The 23,048-nt window shown below is 42.6% G+C and overlaps 1 protein-coding gene across 2 annotated transcripts in view; it reads left to right on the forward strand.

The window, feature by feature from the left end:
- Positions 1–23,048, forward strand: part of LOC141059041 (protein-glutamine gamma-glutamyltransferase E-like) — a 141,273-nt gene that overhangs the window by 88,043 nt on the left and 30,182 nt on the right. For both annotated transcript variants that reach the window (XM_073555250.1, XM_073555249.1), the window contains exons 3-5: positions 9,465–9,713; positions 9,879–9,997; positions 17,652–17,780. In XM_073555250.1, the coding sequence (XP_073411351.1) occupies positions 9,465–9,713; positions 9,879–9,997; positions 17,652–17,780 (497 nt within the window). The remainder of the gene's footprint in view (positions 1–9,464; positions 9,714–9,878; positions 9,998–17,651; positions 17,781–23,048) is intronic.

A 23,048-nucleotide genomic window follows, 5' to 3' on the forward strand; every position in this document is an offset into this window, starting at 1 on the left:
GGAATAAGAATAAAATAAAACTGACAAGAGGGGGAAAAATAGAAAAAAAAACTCAAAAAACTCGAAAACAGGTAATCACTCTTTGAGAAAAAAAGAATTGGACTGAAAAGACAAAAAGTAAAAACTGATAAACTGTCACAAAAAAGGTGGAAAAAAACTCGGAAGAAAAATTAAAAGAGATAAGAAAGGAAAAAAGGAAAAAAAAAATTTTAAAAGATTTTAAAAGGATAATAAACCAAAAAGTTGATAATATCAAAACGTATATAAACCTTGAAAAAAGAATCCACTCAGAAAAACCAAAAAGACCAAATATATGGAAAAATGGAGGGAAAAAGAAGAAAGAAAAAAACACAAAAGTTGTTAAACCTTGGTAAAACGCTGCAAAAATAAAAATAAAAATCTAAAAATTAGTCTTAATTCAGAATGCAGGCACACTCACCTTCCTCTTTTTATGCCTGTGTCTCTGCAAAATCTGAGAACAATGCAATGGAGGGGGGGGGTGATGGGTGAAGTGCCCACAGACTCAGAGCTATACGCACCCAGCTTTCCCAAACCTTCTAACCCTGCAGGCAAAGACCACCACCAAAAAATGCAAGATAAAATTATGCAAACAGCAGAGCGTAAAACAAAAAATATAACAATATGAAAATATGTATATCAGGGACACACCCTACAGGCAAAAAGAGGAAGTGCAAAAAGACTTTAGACTTTCCAGTCCCGGGTCTACATGGAAAGCAAACGGCACATCATGGGGTGGCAAACACAGAGACGTCCGGGGGGAGAGATCGAAAGCCCTTGTTTTGTGACGCGTATGTGAAACAGCTGCTGGTAACCGATAACTGCCAACCACACTGGGTGCACTGTGCTGGTGACCCGGGAATGTTAACACGCTGTACCAGACGTCCTGGCCGGCTCGTCAGTATCAGTAATGTGATAACTCCCACTATGTTGCCACCACCTGATGCCTGGGCTGGCTTCTCCTGTCCTTCCCTGTGACCAGGTGTGTTGGTGGCAACCTGTCAAGTGGTTGGGCTCGCAATATCTTCCCTAAGCTAACACCACCGCGTGGCCTGGCGTGGGCGCTGTTGTCCCTTCCTGTGCACGGGTGTTTGTTGTGATAGCTTGATGTGTGATTTGCCTTGTGATATCTCCGTAAGGCCCCCACCACCTGTCCCTGGGCAAGGCTTCGCCTGTCCTCCCCCTGTGTCCAGGTGTATTTGTGAGGACCTATCTGAGTGGGTCAAACTCCCCCCGTTATCGGTCTATCATCAACCATAAACACAAGTCTGTCACAATTTTACACCAACTCTCCCACCCGGATCTGACACACAGAACCACAGCAGACACTTAGCTTATCCCAGGGTTTGGATAAGGGTGGACTTTTTACACTCTACCTGGGATACGGTGGTTACCACACCTGACCGGCTAGGGGTACAGACCCGGGCAGGACACGGGACATTCAGGCAAGATGACAGAATTTTCTTACCTTACTTATGGAGCTGCAGCCTCCGTCCCGTGGGCCAGGCCCGTAACGGCACCCCCGTCTTTCCGGTCAGCTGGGTCCCCGTGTGTTTCGTCCAAAGCCCCACGTTGGGCGCCAAATTGATGTGGAAATTTATAGTTGGGTAAATTTACCCCTGTGCGTACTGTGGCCTGCCCAAATTAGACAGAGTCTTATTGAGCGCTCAACTGGAAGAAAAGAACTGTACACAGAGACAGCAAGATTCTTTCAATGCTCTGAAGCTTTATTAAGCATACCTATATTTATGTATACATGTAGGAAAGGGAGGTTATCTGATTAACATAAAGGCTGACCTTCTAGTGTAATTGGTCCGTTTGAATACATGAACATATATGGAAGTGTTTACCAAAAAAGCTGATTCTAGCAATATAATTTACAGCCTATTGTTTTTACAGTGTCAGCATGTTCTGGTATCGGCTGGCACATCTGGTGTTACTTCCGTATTTCTCATGTCTGCTAGATATTTCCCAAGACACAAAACAATGGGTGTCACATTGGTTCTTCAGACGGGTTAGGTCATCTCTGGTAGAATAGTTACAAAGGTCAAGACAGCTATGATTATATCTCCAAGCGAGCATATATGAGTATGTAGCAGTATATAAGAGTACATGAGTATATATAGCAGTATATAGCCCATAGCAGGCAAGTGAGATCTATGGATACACATATGAAATATATATATTTCCATAACACACCAACACCAAAATGGGCAGCGCTGGGGAGGAGCCAGATTTGATGGGGTGTGGCATTCACAGGAAATGTTACTATAGTCCCTAACTGGAGTAACATTTCTGATGAGGCTCATGACGGCACTAACAGGCTGTGCTGAATTCACTGTTAATGAACATCCTATTCCTGAACACCGAACATTAAGACTGATAAATGAAATGCCAGATTTAATGAAATGGCGCCAAAGATTACTGTTAAGACCCCTTATAATCTATTGTAATTTGACATCAAATGTTTAATTTTCATCCAGTTCCACCACTAGTTTTTTTGTAAAGAAGCACTCCTCCTCCCATCAAAGTTATTATCCTCTTAATGTATTGCAGTCATATTATTTAGCACTATATACTTACAATTGCTCATTTTGCCTTTCTACCCAGTTAATTATTTTATTTTCTCTGCTCTGTGTAGAAACAGGAAGTCTCTTGTGCCTGTATTTATCATTCCCCTCTTCAACTCCTGTCCCAGCTGCTCCCTCCTATCTGCCAGGGACTTTTGCAGTGACTTATAACTCATGCAGGGAAAATTGACTTCCAGTTTCTACATAAAGCTTAGAAGGATTCAGCTAGTAAGTTTTTAATCATGTGATGTTATAGAACTAATGGAAATGAGAAGAATTAGGCCGGGATCACACACAGCGAGATACGGCCGAGTCTCGCAGGTTAAAACCAAGCTCTGGCGCCGGCACTCTGGAGCGGAGTGTGCAGCCGCACAGCAATACATGGAGCTGCACGCTCCGCTCCGGAGTGCCGGTGCCAGAGCTTGGTTTTAACCTGCGAGACTCGGCCGTATCTCGCTGTGTGTGATCCCAGCCTTAGCTGGATAGAAAGGGAAAATGAGCAATTGTAAGTACACAGTGATGATTGCAATATATTATTAGGATCAAAACCTTGATGCAAGCGCTTCTTTAAGCATTGCACTTTGACCAAAGAAATCAATAGATGGTATAAGTAAAGCAGGGCTTGATTATTTTCCAATTCTTCCTTGAACAAATGACATTCATATGTTGACATCTCCATCTTTTAAGTGTCATATCAATCTAATGTTTTTGAGGCTCACCTTCATACTTTATATTAAAAGGAACCTGTCACATCGGATGACGCTATTTATCTGCAGGTTAAGCATTGGAAAGGTGCCGAAAGTGTGGCTACCAGGATAAAATTTACTTTATTCCTGTCTGTCCATAAGCTAATCATTATTAACAGTATATACAGCAGAACAGAAGAATTCTTGAGGCTGAGAATTGAAAGAGGATATCGGGGACTTTAAAAAAAAGGCATGTAGTTGCTAACAGAGGCAGCTACTTGCCTGTTATACCCGGCGCCTGTCACTGACCGCTCCTGCCAGAGATTCAGCTACACAGTTTCTCTTCCTGTTGACGGAGCTGGACTACTGGTGTCATGCTGATTGACAGCCAGCTTCCCCCAATTAGGCAGCAGAAGCCAGCTGTTGATGAGCATGACACTGGTAGTCACGTCCTGTCAAGAGGAAGAGTAACTGCTGCACTGTTGACAGGGAGTAGCTCAATCTCTGGCAGGAGCGGTCAGTGACCGCTACCAGGTACAACAAACTGGACAGACAGCAGTGATGTTTCACATGAGCAATAAATGGTCTGAGGTTCATCAATGTTTCTCATCTGATTTTGGCCTGTGTCAGTTTTTAACATCGGTGATTGTCAGTGATGAAAATATAAATGGAAAGCTTCTCCTACAGTGGCATGTAAAAGTTTGGTCACCCCTGGTAAAAATTACTACTATTGTGAACAGTTAAGCAAGTTAAAAATGAAATGATCTCTAAAAGGCCTAAAGATGAAAATGACACATTTCCTTTGTATTTTAGGCCAAAAAATATAGTTTGAACTTTTATATTTTAAAAATTACAAAAAAGAAAATGGGCCAATGCAAAAGTTTGGGCACCATTGAAGATTTGTGTGCTCAGATAACTTTGACCATGGTTTTATGCCTTAATTAACCTGTTAAGGTTATAGCTTGTTCACTATCATTGTTAGGAAAGGCCAGGTGATGCAAATTTCCCACCTTTATAAAAAACCCAGCCTACTCTAACATTGTGCCAAAAAACAGCAATGATGGATTATTCTAAGCAGCTGGCTAGCACTCTGAAAATAATGCAAAGCATTTTTAAGTTGCCCTTTCCTCAGTTCAAAATCATAAGTAAGAAATGGCAGTTAACAGGAACAGTGAAGGTCAAGATAAGGTCTGGAAGGCCAAGAAAAATTTCAGTGAGAGCTGCTCATAGGATTGTTAGAGAGGCAAACCAGAACCCGCACTTGACTGCAAAAGACTTTCAGAAAGATTTAGCAGACTCTGGAGTTGTGGTACATTGTTCTACTGTTCAGGGACACCTGCACAAATATAGCCTTCAAGGAAGAGTCACCAGAAGAAAACCCTTCCTGCTTCCTCATCATAAAATTCAGCATCAGAAGTATGTAAAAGAACATCTAAACAAGTCTGATGTATTTTGGAAACAAATCCTGTGGACTGATGAGGTTAAAATAGAACTCTTTGGACACAATGATCAAAGGTATGTGTGGAGACAAAATGGCACAGAATTTCAGGAAAAGAACATATCGCCAACCATTAGGCATGAGGGTGGATCAGTCATGCTTTAGGATTGTATTACAGCCAATGGCACGGGAAACCTTTCACAGGTAGAGAGAAGAATGGATTCAATGAAATCAACAAATTATTAATGCAAACATAACACCATCTGTAAAAAATCTGAAGTTGAAAAGAGGATGGCTTCTACAAATGGATAATTATTCTAAACAAAATCCTCAAAAGGCGCAAGCTGAAGGTTTTACAATGGCTCTCACAGTCACCTGATCAGAATATCATTGAAAGTCTGTGGCTAGACCACAAAATAGTAGTTCATGCAAGACGACCCAGGAATGTCACAGAACTGGAAGAATTTTCCAAGGAAGAATGAATGAAAATCCCTCAAGCAAGAATTGAAAAGCTGTTTTACTTTCAAAAGGGGTACTACTAGGTAAAAAGATGAAGGGTGTCCAAATTTTTTGCATCTGCCCATATTTCTTTTTGTAATTTTTAAAATGTAAAAGATTTATATATATATATATATATATATATATATATATACTGTATATATATATAGAAAATATAAGAGAATTGGGATCCAGCAAAAACATGAAAGTTCACCAGAATTATAAAATCTTCTTTATTTATCCATTAATTCATATAAAAAATGTATGAGGAACTCCAAACAATTGGTAACATTCCAGCAAGGGACTACATGTTTCAGCACTATGTGCCTTCTTCATGGTCCTATTTCTTTACATTGTGTGAATATATATATATATATATATATATATATGTGTGTGTGTGAAAAAATTGGAAAAGCAGCACAAAAATTGAACAGACAATGCGGGTGCAAGCCTTCCAGGCATATACCAAACCTCAAAAATAGTCCTCAAGATGAAAGCAGCACACCAAAAGAAATCCAGTCAAAGTGCTATTTATTAGCCCATCTGGCTAGTTGCCCATACAGCGATGTTTTGGTCCTGGGAGTTGTGGACCTTGAGAAAGGTCCACAACTCCCAGGACCGAAACATCGCTGTATGGGCTACTTGCCAGAAGGGCTAATAAATAGCACTTTGACTGGATTTCTTTTGGTGTGCTGCTTTCATCTTGATGACTATATATATATATATATATGTATATATATAGTAAGGTAGCGCTGTCATTCAAGGTTGGGGACACCCGCTTGGCAGCCAAATAATCATGTCCGGCATGGGTTTTCCATAAAACAATAACAGTCCATGCGGTTTATTCAGGCATCATAAACCATGACCAGCAGCATAAGGTTCTTATAAACAGCATAGCGTCCATGACAGACTACTGCTCTGTTATCCCTGTACTCACATAGGCTTTGCTTCATCCAGCCAGCAGGCTATACAGTCTCTTAGTAACACTCCTTTCTCCGGGTTACCTTATAGTTGCTTCACCACGCTGCAGGCGTCCATTCCCTTCCCTGGGAACTCTCAGACACGTGCAGCCATTATGCACACAGGCACTTCAGGAAGGCTTACACATCTTCCAGCGAAACCTTCCAAACAGACCAACCGGGTCCCAGCATTCACTCATGTGACCTACCCTGGCCGCCTTATATCGTCCATAGCCACGCCCCCTGGATCACATGGCTATGACCTCATCACAGGTCCTTCAATCATTCACACTCACATAGTCTTTATTATAGGCGTTTTTAAACACACCCCTGGGTGGATTTGTAGGTAGCTGGTCACGTCCGTCTCACCAGCTACCTGAAGACTTCTCCCTAATATGCTGGCACGAAAGATCAGCTCTGCTGATCAGCACAAAATCAAGCCTTCATCTAAAGGCCACCCACCTTGAGATACATTACGATCATTCAGCATCCTACTCCAATCAGGACACTGGAAATGCTTATACGCCTGTCCTGGTACACCCACACAGCACCCCCTAGCAGACACAGTGGTCACTACACCACAATATATATATATACAGTATATATACACTCACTGGCCACTTTATTAGGTACACCATGCTAGTAACGGGTTGGACCCCCTTTTGCCTTCAGAACTGCCTCAATTCTTCATGGCAGAGATTCAACAAGGTGCTGGAAGCATTCCTCAGAGATTTTGGACCATATTGACATGATGGCATCACACAGTTGGCGCAGATTTGTCGGCTGCACATCCCTGATGCGAATCTCCCGTTCCACCACATCCCAAAGATGCTCTATTGGATTGAGATCTGGTGACTGAGGAGGCCATTTGAGTACAGTAAACTCATTGTCATGTTCAAGAAACCAATCTGAGATGATTCGAGCTTTATGACATGGCGCATTATCCTGCTGAAAGTAGCCATCAGATGTTGGGTACATTGTGGTCATAAAGGGATGGACATGGTCAGCAACAATACTCAGGTAGGCTGTGGCGTTGCAACGATGCTCAATTGGTACCAAGGGGCCCAAAGAGTGCCCAGAAAAAATTCCCCACACCATGACACCACCACCACCAGCCTGAACCGTTGATACAAGGCAGGATGGATCCATGCTTTCATGTTGTTTACGCCAAATTCTGACCCTACCATCCGAATGTCGCAGCAGAAATCGAGACTCATCAGACCAGGCAACGTTTTTCCAATCTTCTACTGTCCAATTTCGATGAGCTTGTGCAAATTGTAGCCTCAGTTTCCTGTTCTTAGCTGAGAGGAGTGGTACCCAGTGTGGTCTTCTGCTGCTGTAGCCCATCTGCCTCAAAGTTCGACGCACTGTGCGTTCAGAGATGCTCTTCTGCCTACCTTGGTTGTAACGGGTGGCAATTTGAGTCACTGTTGCCTTTCTATCAGCTCGAACCAGTCTGCCCATTCTCCTCTGACCTCTGGCATCAACATGGCATTTCCGGCCACAGAACTGCCGCTCACTGGATTTTTTTTTCTTTTTCGGACCATTCTCTGTAAACCCTAGAGATGGTTGTGCGTGAAAATCCCAGTAGATCAGCAGTTTCTGAAATACTCAGACCAGCCCTTCTGGCACCAACAATCATGCCACGTTCAAAGGCACTCAAATCACCTTTCTTCCCCATACTGATGCTCGGTTTGAACTGCAGGAGATTGTCTTGACCATGTCTACATGCCTAAATGCACTGAGTTGCCGCCATGTGATTGGCTGATTAGAAATTAAGTCTTAACACACAGTTGGACAGGTGTACCTAATAAAGTGGCCAGTGAGTGTATATATATATATATATATATATATATAGCCTAAAGTACAAAGGAACTGTGTCTTCTTTAACGTTAGGCCTCTTAAAGATAATTTAATCTTCAACTTGCTTAACTGTTCACAATAAAAGTAATTTTGACCAGGGGTGCCTTAACTTTTACATGCCACTGTATACTTTACAATGTTAATATTTTAATTATGGACAACACGTGGATTGGACACAGAAATCATTCATGTGCTGTCAGTGATTTTAATGGACCCATAGACTTGTAGGGCAATTTTTATCCGTGGCTCAGATCAAAAAGACACATTTCAGCAATTTTTTTTCGGTTACATAGTCTGCAAAACAAAGAGGTCATGTGAAAAGCTCCAAAAATTATATCAGGTACGTTTCCTATCCATGAAAATCATGGATAGAACACTTGCATGAATAACGTACGCCTGAATGAGGCCTTTTTGATAAGATACTGAATTAATTAAAGAGGAATGTTTTCTAACCATAAAGGGGAGAATACTGTAGAAAACACATTCATTTAGGAACGTATGTGCCTAAAAGAGCAACTTTCACTCAGGAGACTTAGTATCTCAATGCAGATACAGCATTTTGATTTTGAAGAGTGCCATGTAATGCTTAATATCCTTTGTGATGGCTGATCCTAATATCAGGGCACCTAGTGATCATACTATTATTAGGAATTCTTCTAACTTTTAGAGAAGGCCCAAAGTGTCCAAATGTTTAGAGTGCATTTATGTGATATCTACAGTACATATATTAAAGGCAGTAAGTGTAACCAAGAATGGCTGTCAACTCTGCAACAGTACACATACTGATTATGATTGATTTCTCTGTAGCCATAAGCCAAAGTAGGGGTTTACTTTACTTCTAGTGTAAAATATGAATACAAATTTGACAACTGTATAAGGCTGGTTTCACATTAGCGTTAAAACAACGCTGCGCACTGCGTCGGTAAGCCCTGCCCCGATCCGGCTCCCTGCCCGCCCCATCCGGGATCACCGCCTACTATCGCATTTGCACGCATGCGATCGGCGCACCCTATCTTTAGCATAGGGTGCGCAGATCATGCGCTGCCAGTGTGAAAGTAGCGTGCTGCGCACTTTTGACGGTGCGCCGTGCGCGCCAAAATGCAACATGCTGCATTTCGGCGCGCACGGCGCACCGTCAAAAGTGAGCAGCACGCTACTTTCACACTGGCAGCGCATGATCTGCGCACCCTATGCTAAAGATAGGGTGCGCCGATCGCATGCATGCAAATGCGATAGTAGGCGGTGATCCCGGATGGGGCGGGCAGGGAGCCGGATCGGGGAGGGGCTTACCGACGCAGTGGGCAGAGTTGTTTTAACGCTAATGTGAAACCAGCCTAACAGTACTTACAAAATGTACTGACACTTTGACTAAATATGGGCTTGCCTTGTGAACTACTAAATATCTAAATATTGTGTGTTCTCTTCATACAAGGTCCATCTCCATCTGAAGAAAACAGAACAAAGACTGTATTTCCACTATTTGACAATGGACATCAGAAGTCATGGAGCTCAGTCCTAACATCCAGTTACTCTAATGCCTTGACAGTGGCCATAAATAGTCCTTCCGATGCAGCGATTGGATATTATATTCTTAGTGTCTCCAAAAATACTAGCAGTACTCAACCTCTGTCTCCTCAGCCTATTGGTGGATTTTACTTGCTTTTCAACCCCTGGTCACAAGGTAAAATGTTACAATTTTTCTTCATTTTGTTCTTTTTTTTATAGAGTTGTAATTAAAGTATGCCAACATACACTGAACATATGCCTGGCTAACATAATTCTGCGTATATCATAAGTGATGTGGAGAGAGCCTGATTTTTTTAAACACATTTTTCATTTATTTCAGAGGACGACGTGTTTCTAGCAGATGAGAATGAACGTCAAGAATATGTTCTAAATGAAAGAGGCGTGATATTTATGGGAAGTGACCCTGACATATTGGCGATGACTTGGAACTACAATCAGGTGCTTCCATTGCTTTGGATACTCATGCATTAAATTTGAAACCTAAAGGTGCCGTCCTGTTGGGTATAAGGCTTAGAGAAGTTTAAAAAATGAAAACTAGTTTTACTAACTTCACTGATCCTCCACCATTCTTATGCCACATTCACACATTCAGCATTTGACCTCAGTATTTGTAATCCAAAACCAGGAGTAGTTGAAAAATGCAGGAGTGGTGTTGGGCACCAGGATTCTCCTGCTGCATGGGATGGATCTCAAGCCTTGTCTGGTATTGTGGTCTCCCATTCAGGATCAGCCACTGGGACGATTGCTCAGCACAGACTTCAGTCCCAGCTCCTTGCCCATGCTCGTGCTGCATGTGTAGTTACTACTGGCCCTCAAGCTAAGCCTATGGTGACTACTAGTGTAAGAAGGGGCCAGGACATTGTCGTGGCCGAGGACACCAAGGCCTTGGTGTCCTGGCCTCCTCTTACAGAAAAATTGTCAGCTTCTACCGGCGTACCTGTTTGAGGTTCTAATTCACCGTCAGGGATTCCACAGCGGTGTTGCACAACTGCTGCACACTCAGTTTCGGTGCATAGGGGGGAAAGAATGGACACAGATATCAGTTCAGATGCCAAACAAACGATTTTACTTTTCTCTTCAACGGTCCTGGGCACATCAGTTACATTACAGTCCACACGGCATTCCTCCTGCACTTTCCCTTTCCTGCTTTTTTTGTCTTGACGCACATTACAGGGTAGTAGCTCCTTAGAAAATAGGGGGGGAAGCCAGCACTGCTTAAGGTTAGAACGCATAAATTGGAGTGCATATGCACATAATGTCTAGCTGTATTCAAAAATGAGATATTTAGCAAAAAAATTGATCAATTCAATTGAGCCACCCCGCCGCGCCAAGGCAATCTCATATGGGGGGTCCTACTCTATATATTTTTAATAAATGCTGTGCCATTACGGCCTCCTAAATACATTTAGAGCATGACCACATCAAGTGCAATCTGTACCTGAACATTACTGGATCGCTCCCATGAAGCCAGATGAAGCAAGTGCAGATGAAGGCCAACCAGGTCTGAACACAGACATATCAGGAATGGCCTCCACACATTGCCTGACCAGCAAACATAGATGAAGGGCGATGTTGGTCCAGACACAGGTGCACAATTAAATAAAGCTTGGGGCAGGGTGGGGCTGCCGTGTGTGTGCACAGCAGCCTAATCCATCACAATGAACACAGAAAAATTATGGCGGACATAACCAAGCGTGCACGGCAACAGTGGTGGTGAGCCACAAACCAACAACAAGAAAATAGGGGGGGAAGCCAGCACTGCTTAAGGTTAGAACGCATAAATTGGAGTGCATATGCACATAATGTCTAGCTGTATTCAAAAATGAGATATTTAGCAAAAAAATTGATCAATTCAATTGAGCCACCCCGCCGCGCCAAGGCAATCTCATATGGGGGGTCCTACTCTATATATTTTTAATAAATGCTGTGCCATTACGGCCTCCTAAATACATTTAGAGCATGACCACATCAAGTGCAATCTGTACCTGAACATTACTGGATCGCTCCCATGAAGCCAGATGAAGCAAGTGCAGATGAAGGCCAACCAGGTCTGAACACAGACATATCAGGAATGGCCTCCACACATTGCCTGACCAGCAAACATAGATGAAGGGCGATGTTGGTCCAGACACAGGTGCACAATTAAATAAAGCTTGGGGCAGGGTTGGGGCTGCCGTGTGTGTGCACAGCAGCCTAATCCATCACAATGAACACAGAAAAATTATGGCGGACATAACCAAGCGTGCACGGCAACAGTGGTGGTGAGCCACAAACCAACAACAAGAAAATAGGGGGGGAAGCCAGCACTGCTTAAGGTTAGGACGCATAAATTGGAGTGCATATGCATATAATGTCTAGCTGTATTCAAAAATGAGATATTTAGCAAAAAAATTGACCAATTCAATTGAGCCACCCCGCCGCGCCAAGGCAATCTCAAATGGGGGGTCCTACTCTATATATTTTTAATAAATGCTGTGCCATTACGGCCTCCTAAATACATTTAGAGCATGACCACATCAAGTGCAATCTGTACCTGAACATTACTGGATCGCTCCCATGAAGCCAGATGAAGCAAGTGCAGATGAAGGCCAACCAGGTAGCTCCTTAGACAGTACCGCAGCATCACTTCTGTAGGACCTCAAGACACAGGGGATCCCATTCATAGGTTCATACAAGCTTCAGTCCTATTTAAGATCTGCCACATGATGAATATTCTGCGCCCTACACAACTCTTGGACCACGTAATCCTCTCCTTGCCTTGCTGCTGTGAAACACCGTAACTCCTGGGGTACTTAGGTCTCCTCCAGCACCCATCTGATTGTGCCCATGCGCTTTTCTTCCAACAGAACGTTTGGTAGCTGCTATGTCGTCCTGGGCTTAGAGCCCTTGTGGACACTTTGGGCGTCCTCGCCCTTCTGACCTGTACCTATCTCCTACACTTACTTAATCCATAGCAGCTCCTCCTACAATTAACCCTGTATGAACTTCCTATCAGCTATACCTAACAAGGCCCACTGGTGTACCCCCACCTAGTGGCCCATTACAGAACTACACTTACCCATATCTAGGAAATCTATACTAATAGTGCCCTCCTCTAATGAACCCCAAGGATGCACCAGCTTACCCTAAACTCTCCATAAATATGCAGAACATTATACAATACAATATATTACAATCTTACAGCATGGTAACACATATATGATGTGGCAGTACCAATAAAGTAAACAATGGTAATACACTATAAATGTAGCAGTACAAAGAATAATTACATATATACATTAGCACTTCTTAAAGGGAGGTGACATTAAAGGGGACATCTTACTTCACTCCCCTACACTAGTTTACACGTGCAGCGCTGTGCTCTGGAGCTTAAGTCCAGATTTCACCCTACTGAGCATGTCCATGATATGGTGCCTTCCCATTGGTGCTCGGACATCAGGTGCTTTGGTGATGTGGCAGCTTTAGATTGGTCCACAGGCAAGGTCCTGTCTGTCTGGACTTGAGGAAGGTATAAAAAGCTCTCAATGTCGCACACCTGTGCGCTTGTATCATGCGTTTTTGGTGGCTACTTTACCACCCTGTGTGCACGTGTGCCGCTAATAGCACTTTGAGTGTTAGTCTAGACAGGCAGTGTAGGGTGGGAATTCCCACTTGAACTTAGCATCTGCACCGGACATCCTCAGGTGCGCTAAAGCACAACCATGTGTCAGAGCAGGGTAAACCACCAGCTTAGTCTTCTCTGGGAGGTTAAGTTACAGGGACCCCAATTAGTATTTTTCTATATGCCTGTGCAGTCTAACAGGGCATAGTCCTTTTTGCCTTGCTTCATAGTACCGCTCTGTGGAATAACAGAGCTTGGTACTTTGCGCTCTGTGTACACTGTTTCACATTTAATTTAGTGCGCTAAAAGTGTTTTCTCGCAGCCTTGCTCTGCCATTGTGCTAGCTGCGGTTTCTCCATCACCGCACGTGGACCCCGGATTGCGAACGCACCTTATTATTATTTGTTATTTGGTGTGTTCTGCCAATCCTAACAAATGGTGACATGTTTCTGTTCTACTTTTCCTCTGATCATTCCAGTCCTGATTTTGGCTTACAAATAATGAGGTAAAATACTGACTAAATACTGAAAGTATGAATGTTGTCTAATAATGTTAGAAGGGCCTTTGTTTCTGTCTGTACTCAGTAGTTGTTTTCAAATATAGCTAACTATATACTTTCTTATGATAGTTCCACTCCTGATTTTGGCTTACAAACACTGATGCTAAATTCTGATGCTTATCAAGGCCCCACTGCTTTCTGCTTCCTGGTCTCATCTCAACACTAATGAAAGACTAGAAAACATTAACTGCTGACTTAGACACGGACATTGGCTGAGCGAGCATTTTCAAACATGTGTCTAGTTGGGACCAGTAACTAGAACATAGCAGCAATCTGAAGTTCTGGAATGGAGCAGCAATCACAGAATCATAGAATGATAGAATGTTAGAGCTGGAAGGGACCTCAAGGTGATCGTGTCCAACCCACTGCCCAATGCAGGATTCACTAAACCATCTCAGACAGATGTCTGTCCAGACTCTGTTTGAAGACTGCTGTTGAAGGAGAACTGACTACCTTTCGTGGCAGCCTGTTCCACTCATTGATCACCCTAACTGTCATAAAGTTTTTTCTAATATCTAATCTATATATTCTCTCTTTCAGTTTCATTCCACTGCTTCTCGTGTTTCCATGTAAAATTGAGAATAAGGATGATCCCTCTACACTGTGACATCCATTCAGATATTTGTAGACAGCTATTAAATCTCCTCTTAGCCTTATTACTCATAGGACATACTTTGCAGTCCGCTTACCATCCTGGTAGCTCTTCTCTGAACTTGCTCCTTTTTTCAATATCTATTTTAAAATGTGGTGACCAGAACTAGACACAATATTTCAGTTATGTTTTGACCAAGGAGAAGTAAAGAGGGATAATTACACAACATCTAGACTCTATGCTTATCTTAATACACCCTAGAACTGTGTTTGCCTTTTTTTGCTGTTGCAACACACTGTTGACTCATGTGTAACCTGTGATCTAGTAATCTATTATTATACCCAAGTCTTTTTCACATTTTCACACATGCTGTTGCTTAGTTCCATTCCTTCCATTCTATCGATTTAATTATCATTTTTCTTGCCCAGATGTAAAATCTTGCATTTCTCCCTGTTAAATTCTATTCTATTAGTTGCTGCCCATTGTTCAAGCTTATCTAGATCCTTCTGAATCCTCTCTCTGTCTTCTCTAGTGTTAGCTATCCCTCCAAGCTTTGCATGATCTGCAAATTTGATCAGGTTACCTTCAGTTCCCTTATCTAGATCATTTATAAAATAAGTTGAACAACATTGGGGCCAGGACAGAGCCTTGTGGTACCCCACTTTAATCACTTTTCCAATTGGATGTGCCACCAATAATTACCAATCTTTGAGAATGACCATAGCCTTTTCAATCTCATATATAGTCATTTTCTCAATAAGGATAGTGTGAGATACTCCATAAAATGCTTTGATGAAGTCGAGATATACTATATCTACTGAATTTCCCTGATCCACCCAGTCAGTGATTCCATCATTGAAGGGGATTAGATTAGTCTGGCATGACTTGTTTTCTACAAACCCATGCTGGCTCTGGTTAATAACTTTATTCTTATCCAAATACTTACATACATGCTGTTTAATAATTTCTTCAGATATTTCCTGATGTAGACGGAAGGCTCACTGGCCTGTTATTTCCTGGCTCCATCCTCTTCCAGTTTTTGAAGATAGGGACAACATTTGCCCTTCTCCAATCTTCAGGGACTTCCGTTCTCCAGAATTTTTCAAAGATTTTGGCTAGTGGTTCTGCAATTTGTTCTGTTAACTCTTCAGTACCCTAGGATGTAATTCATCTGTACCAGGAGATTTAAATTAGCTTAGATTGACTATGTGTTCCCTCACCAAATCTCTGTATAGAGATAATGTGGATACTTTATTTCTTCAATGAATATCAGTTGATGTTACAATTGCTTTCTTAGAGAACACAGATGCAAAATAGGAATTTAAAAGTTTTGCCTTCTCAACATAATATTTGACTACTTCACCCTTTTCATCCTGTAAAAATCCTATAGCATCTTTGACTTTTTTTTACATACCCCCAAAATCCTTTTTACTGCTTTTAGTCTCTTTTGAAAGCCTCACTTCATTACTTGCTTTAGCTCTTCTAATGCTTGCCCTGCAGTCCCTGCAAACAGCATTATATTCTTCTTCAGATAGGCCCCCTCTTTCCATTTAAAATATTTTTTTCTTCCTTTTTACCAAGTTGATTAAGCTCTGTGTTCATCCATCCTGGTCTTTTTAAATGCTTCCAATTCTTCCTTCTTTTCAGGAGTGTTATCGATTGTGCAGTGAGATTTTCATTTATCAAAATCCCCCATCTTTCATAGACATTTGTGACCTTTAGAACATTCATCCTCTTTCTGAGGCCATTAAAATCTGCTTTTTTAAAGTCCAACCTTAGTCTTCCTCCTCGCTGGTCTTCTTCCTCTTGTAGTCCAAAATTTAAGGCTAGCATGACCACTGCCTCCTAAATTCCAAGCCACCTTTACTTCCTCAAATATTTCCTCCATGTCGGTAAGAATTAGGTCCAAGATTGCAGATCCTCTTGTTCTTTCTTCTACCTTTTGAAAGATAGAGTTGACAGCAAGAGAAGATAAGAATTTTCTGGCCCATTACTTTTGCCTGAAAAAGATTCCCAACAGGTATCTGGATAGTTAAAATCTCCAATGATCACTATGTTGTACTTTTTTGAGAATAGACACTTCTGATGTAAAAAGAGTTCATTCATACCTTCAGTCTGTCCAGGTGGGCTATAGTAAACACCTACAATAGTGTCCTTTCTGTTCTTCTCTTCTTGTATTCTTACCAAAACAGATTTTTACAGAGCTACCAGTCTCTGAAGCTTGGATCTCTGTGGAGATATATATTTTTCTAACATACAATACAACACTTCCTCCCTTCTTCTTAATCCTGTTTCTAATAAATTAATTGTAGCCTTCAAGGTTTGTTTTCGAATCATGGGTATCATCCCACCAAGTTTCAATGATGCCTATGACATCATATCTCTCTTCCTGTGTTATCAGCCCCAATTATCCTTGTTTGTTTCCCATACTCTGTACATTTGTGTAGACACATTTTTGTTTGCAGTCAATTTCTCTTGCTCCTCTATTTTCATTCAGAATTTGTTTGTTTTTGTTTTCCACTTCTAATAGCAGAGTTCTCCAAATAATTAATTTACTGCATATTTTTTCGTGGCCATATATTTCCCATCTCATATTGCTCTAGTTTAAAGTTCTCCTGATGAGTGTAGCAAGGTGACTTCAAAAATATATATTTTCCTGTTTTAGTAAGAAGCAACTCATCTCTAGCAAAAAGTCCATCATACAGGTAATTCACTCCATGGTTAAGAAGCCCAAAACATTTCTCCCGACACTATTAACGTAGCCAGTTGTTCACCTGTAGAATCCTGTTCAATCTCTTTTGTCCATATTCATTCACTGGGAAGATGGATGAGATGACCTGCTCTCCCACTTCCTTCACTGTCTGGCATATGTCTTCAAAGTTTCTGCATAAAGTTTCCGGGTTTTTTTTGGCTGTGTCATTTGTTCCTCCATGTATTAGTAGACGTGTAGTCGTCTGTAGCACTGAAGTGTCTTGATACCCTATTAGACACATTTTTTATTTGTTCACATTAAAGACAGCACACAATAGATCAGTGGAATGAGTAACACTAATGTAATTTTTTAAATGACAATGACCACCTGTCAAAAATGTTTCCTAGTTGAATATTCATTGATATGACTGCATATGGTAGAACAAGATGCATCTGGTGACTTAAAAGTTATGAAGCACACTATTTCTGTTACTAAAGAAAGGCTGAACAAATAGTGTTCAGCAAATGCGAACTGAGAAGAGGAAAGGATATAAAGAGTTAAACTCAAATAATGACCCTGTCTTCTTTGAGTTGAGAGTTTCCATGTGCTATATACCTTAATCCTATTTTTATATGTTTATGGTTGTAGTTTGAAAAGAGCATATTGGAAATTTGCTTTGCTATTTTGGATCGAAGTATCAACTGCCAAAAAGATCCAGTAACTGATGTCGCCCAGAGGAATGACCCCCTATATGTGTGTAGAGTCCTTAATGCCACTGTAAGTCAAAACTATTAATGTTTTTAAATGATAAATACATTTTTGCTTCATGTTTACCATTCAATTATTCTCATCATCACTTAACACTATTGATGAGTGAGTACCATAATATTCGTAATCGTTATACTCGTAACAAGTACCGTATATACTTGTGTATAAGCTGACCCGAGTATAAGCCGACCCCCTTAATTTTGCCACAAAAAACTGGGAATACTTATTGACTCACATATAAGCCTAGGCTGGAAAATGCAGCAGCTACTGGTAAATTTAAAAAATAAAAATAGATACCAATAAAAGTAAAATTAATTGAGACATCAGTAGGTTATATGTTTTTGAATATCCATATAATGCTCCATACAGTTCATGATGGGCCCCATAAGATGCTCCATACAAAATACACCCCATATAATGCTGCACAAAGGTTAATAATGGCCCCATAATATGCTCCATAGAATAATATGCCCCATATGCTGCTCCATAAAGGTTGATGGTTCCATATGATTCTCCATAGATTATGCCCCATATGATGCCCCATAAAATGCTCCATAGATTATGCTACCATATGCTGCTGCTGCAAAAGAAATGACATACTCACCTCTTGTCGCTGGGGGCCAGGTGTCGGGTCCTGAGCAGGCGGTGACACCAGCGCGCTATGAGGGCCATATGTCACCGCTGGCTCAGGACCCGGCACCTGCGATATTCACCTGTCCTGGGTCCATCGCTGCTCGCCGCTGTCTGCACGTCCTCTGTCAGTGACGTTCAGGCAGCAGAGGGTGCGGCATGCACTAACCACATCACCGCGCCCTCTGCTGGCTGAATGTCACTGACAGAGGATGCAGCAGACAGCGGCGAGCAGAGATGGACCCGGGACAGGTGAATACAGCATATACTTACCCCCTTCTGGCGCGGTCTGTGCAGCCCCATTCTCCCACGGTCTCCCATCCTTCCTTCAGTGGTCACATGGTATCGTTCATTAAACTCATGAATATGCACATATTCATGAGTTTAATGAGCGGTACCACGTGACCACTGAAGGAAGTAAGGGATACCATGGGACAAGCCAGGCGGCTGCAGAGACATGTCGGGGGGGCAGTATGATCTCTGACACCCCCGCTCCCCCTCCCGCCGACACCCTGGCTATGTGACTCACGTATAATCCGAAAGGGGGACTTTCAGCCCCCAAAAAATGGGCTGAAAATCTCGGCTTATACGTGAGTATATATAGTACTTTGTAAAAATCTCGGATTGGTTCTGAATAGCTAGTACAATGCAAGTCAATTGGAAATGTGAGTAGTTTCCTGCTGGACCCTGCAAAGGGGTCTGGGGGTCTGAGGAAAAGGCTGAAATGGATGGGAAAGTGATGAAACAGAATGGGAAGAGCCTGAGAAATATGATTGCATGCATTTCTGACTCGCATATGGTTTCTGGGAATAAGTTTGTCGCAATATTGCGCCACTTTTACAGATACACAAGAACAACTACCAAACCTAACCTAAATAGCATTTAACACACCAAAAAGGTTAAGGAACAGTTTTTCCTGCATAATCAATTGTATATAAGGCTAAATAAACCAGAGAAACAAAAAATATCCCTTTTAGCATTTGTTCACACGTATTGTTATTGTTTTTTTTCACCTTTCACTATTGGGAGGGCCCTGACTTATAGATTTTGCAGGTCCCTCTGTTATACATCATTTTTAGTTAGCTATTCCTCAGCACTTTACAAGGCCAGCTACAGCGTACCATTAGGTATGTGGTCGTGTAACATGCATTATGGAGTGACTGCTGTTACTTATACATTTGGGCGGTCCCTCCCTCATTGACACTCAGATAGTGGAATACATATTCCATAGCAGTTTACAATGTGCCCATTGTAGTGTTGGGCTTTACTCTCCTCCTCTCCCCTTCCTCCACCTCCATGTGATTCTGTGGCCCTAAATTCAAATGTTCAGAGGGCCTGCAGTAGGCAGGACTCCTGAGTTTGGTGAGGGCCCAGAGGGGTCTCTGTAGTGTACGTTTTGGAGGGACGCTCTTACTTAGACATTTGGGTGGCGTGGTGGCTCAGTGGATAGTACTGCAGCCTTGCAGTGCTGGAGTCCTTGGTTCGAATTCCACCAAGGACAACATCTGCAAGGAGTTTGTATGTTCTCCCCGTGTTTGCGTGAGTTTCCTCCGGGTACTCCGGTTTCCTCCCACATTCCAAAGACATACTGATAGGGACTTTAGATTGTGAGCCCCATCGGGGACAGTGATGATAGTGTGTGCAAACTGTAAAGCGCTGTGGAATATGTTAGCGCTATATAAAGATTATTATTAGTATTATTGGGCGATCCCTCCCTCACTGACACTCAGTTACTCAAATACATATTCCATCTCAGTTTACACTGTGCCCATTGTAGTGTTGGGCTTCACCCTCCTCCTCCCCCCCCTTCCTCCACCTCCATGTGATTCTGCGGCCCTAAATTCAAATGTTCAGAGGGCCTGTGGACAGCAGAAGGCAGGCTGTGACCACAAGAACAGCATGGAAAATGGCCTGGTGCGTGCTTGGTAGCAGGCAGTAGGAAATGTTTGGACTACTGTTTTGCGTAGGGCACTAACCGCCTTTTTCAGTGGACTAATGTAGACAGCAGAAGGCAGGCTGTGACCACAAAAACAGTGGGGAAAATGGCCTGGTGCATGCTTGGTAGCAGGCAGTAGGAAACATTTGGACTACTGCTTGGGGCAGGGCACTAACCACTATTTCAGTGGACTAATGTGGACAGCAGAAGCCAGGCTCTGACCCCAAAAACTTCACATTAGAAGTGACTTTGAGGAGCCTATATAACAGAAATTACCCCAAAATGACACCATTATAAAAACTCCACCTCTCAAGGTACTTAAAACCACATTGAAAAAGTGTATTAACCCTTCAGGTGGTTCAGAGAAATTTTTGGAATATGGAAGGAAAAAATAAACATTTACTTTTCTTTCACAAAAATTTTCCTTTAGACCTATTTTTTTTACTTTTGCAAGGGTAACATGAGAAAATGGACCATAAATTTTGTTGTGAAATTTTTCCTGAGCATGATGATACCCCATGTATGGGGGAAATCTACTGTTTGGGCACATGAAGGAAGTGAAGGAGCGCCATTTGACTTTTTGAATATAAAATATGCTGGAATAATTAACGGTTGCTATGTCGCGTTTGCCTAAACAGTGGAAACCCCCAACAAGTGACAACATTTTGGAAACTAGACCCGTTAGAGAACTTATCTAGATCTGTATTGAACACCTTGAACCCACAGGTGCTTCACAGAAGTTTATAATGTAGAGCTGTGGAAATAAAAGAAAACACATTTTTCCCAAATAAATCTTTTTAGCTCCAAATTTTTGCATTTACATAAGGGTGAAAGGAGAAATTGCACATACAATATGTTGTGCAATTTCTCCTGAGTACGCCGATACCCAATATGTGGAGGAAAACAACTGTTTGGGCGCACAGCAGGGCTTGGAAGGGAAGGAGCGCCATTTGACTTTTGGAATGCAAAATTTGATGGAATAATTAGTGGACGCCATGTCGCGTTTGAAGAGCCCCTGACTTTAGCAGTGGAAGTCATCCACAAGTGACACCATGTTGGAAACTAGACTCCTTATGGTACTTATCTAGATGTGTATTGAGCACCTTGAACCCACAGGTGTTTCACAGAAGTTTATAGTGTAGAGCCGTGGAAATCAAAATCAAATTTTTCCCAAATAAATCTTTTCTTAGCTACTACTGACAGTGGCATCAGAGGGGTTAAATGCCCACGATCGGTGCTAGCACGTGAGGAACTGTTAGGGCTGGCGGAATGCACCAAATAATAAAAGATGGTAATGAGGTGCGTTCGCAGCCCGGGGTTCACCGTGCAGAGATGGTAGACTGCTGCTCGGTAATGGCGGACTGAAACTGGCGGTATAGCAAACACACACGGGTTAACTACACCCGGTGAATAGGAGGTGGACCCTGTTGCTTCAAAGGGCCATGATACCACAGCGTGAACGCTAGTGTTTTGGTCAAAGGACCCTGCCCCAAGGACACGGAGTCAGAGTCCCTCTAGACCCACTAGCGTTCGGCACCGCAACTGCGACGCCAAGGAGAGACCCTTACTGAATGCTGTGCCCTGTTAACAGTCACAGGGTGCAGCTGATAAATACCGCACGAAGTACATACAGCGCAGCTCTGGCGGACGCCACTAACCAGCCTAAGCTTTGTCTGGAAAGTGCATTAATGGAGCACGGCGCCGCTCTGACTGTAGTTGCTGAACGTGCGGTACCGTAGTGCCTAATGTCGCGTGGTGCACACTGGCGCTAACATGTGATAGGAGCTGAGAGCACTGCGGCGCTAGGCAGTGCCCCTACTCGGCGCTGACTTGAAACTCTAAACCCTAGTAACATGCGTATCAGAGGGAAGGGGTTTCATAATGAGTCCATCATCACACATACCACTACAAATTACAGACTATACTAGCGCACGGCCGTGCGATCCTTTTATAGGCGCAGCCTTCCGGGACCTTCCTGATGGTCCAATCAGAGCTGCTTGAGGACCTGAGCATGTGACCGTCCCACGGGCATGCTCAGAAGGCTGCAATAAGGACTTAGCCTCTGGAGCTGCTCGCTGCTGGCTAGTGCGGATTGCCAAGCTGACCCAGAGGTGGCAGCAGCAACCAACTTGACTGCACTAGCCTGAGCAAGACGCTGGGAACGATGTCTTTGCTGAGCAGGCTCCTCTGCTGCTGGGACTGAATGGGAGACTGCAGAAGGCAAGGCTTGAGATTCCTCCTGTGCAGAGGCAAGAATCCGACGCCTAACAGGGACAATCGCACCTCCCGCAGAGCAGTGCATGTTGCTAAGGAGTTAACAATAAGAAAATAACGGAAGTTGCTAATTATTAGTCATCAGACTGCAGACCATGGAGGAATCACAGTACTCATGAGACAAAAGCAGTGACACAAATAAAAATTTACATCTAGGTGCCTTATAGATAACATTATCTCTGATTGGAGTCATTCTCTTGCTTTTCTTCCCCATCTTGTGCAGATGCTATGATAACATCGACAACTCGTCTATGCAGACTTCCGCAGTACATATCATAATGGTGTCCTTAAAAATGACAGTGTGATTATAATGTTCCTGAATAAATAATATGCTGAGCCACTCTCACTGTGCCCCCAGCACAAAATGACTCTTACACTGTCCCTCTTATGGTACATAGTCTCCACACTCCAGGAAATTCATCTAGCTTCTATCCACT

The sequence above is a fragment of the Dendrobates tinctorius genome, unplaced genomic scaffold (assembly GCF_039654945.1).
Source record: "Dendrobates tinctorius isolate UK_male_01 unplaced genomic scaffold, ASM3965494v1 ptg000223l, whole genome shotgun sequence".
In the NCBI taxonomy this organism is placed as follows: domain Eukaryota; kingdom Metazoa; phylum Chordata; class Amphibia; order Anura; family Dendrobatidae; genus Dendrobates; species Dendrobates tinctorius.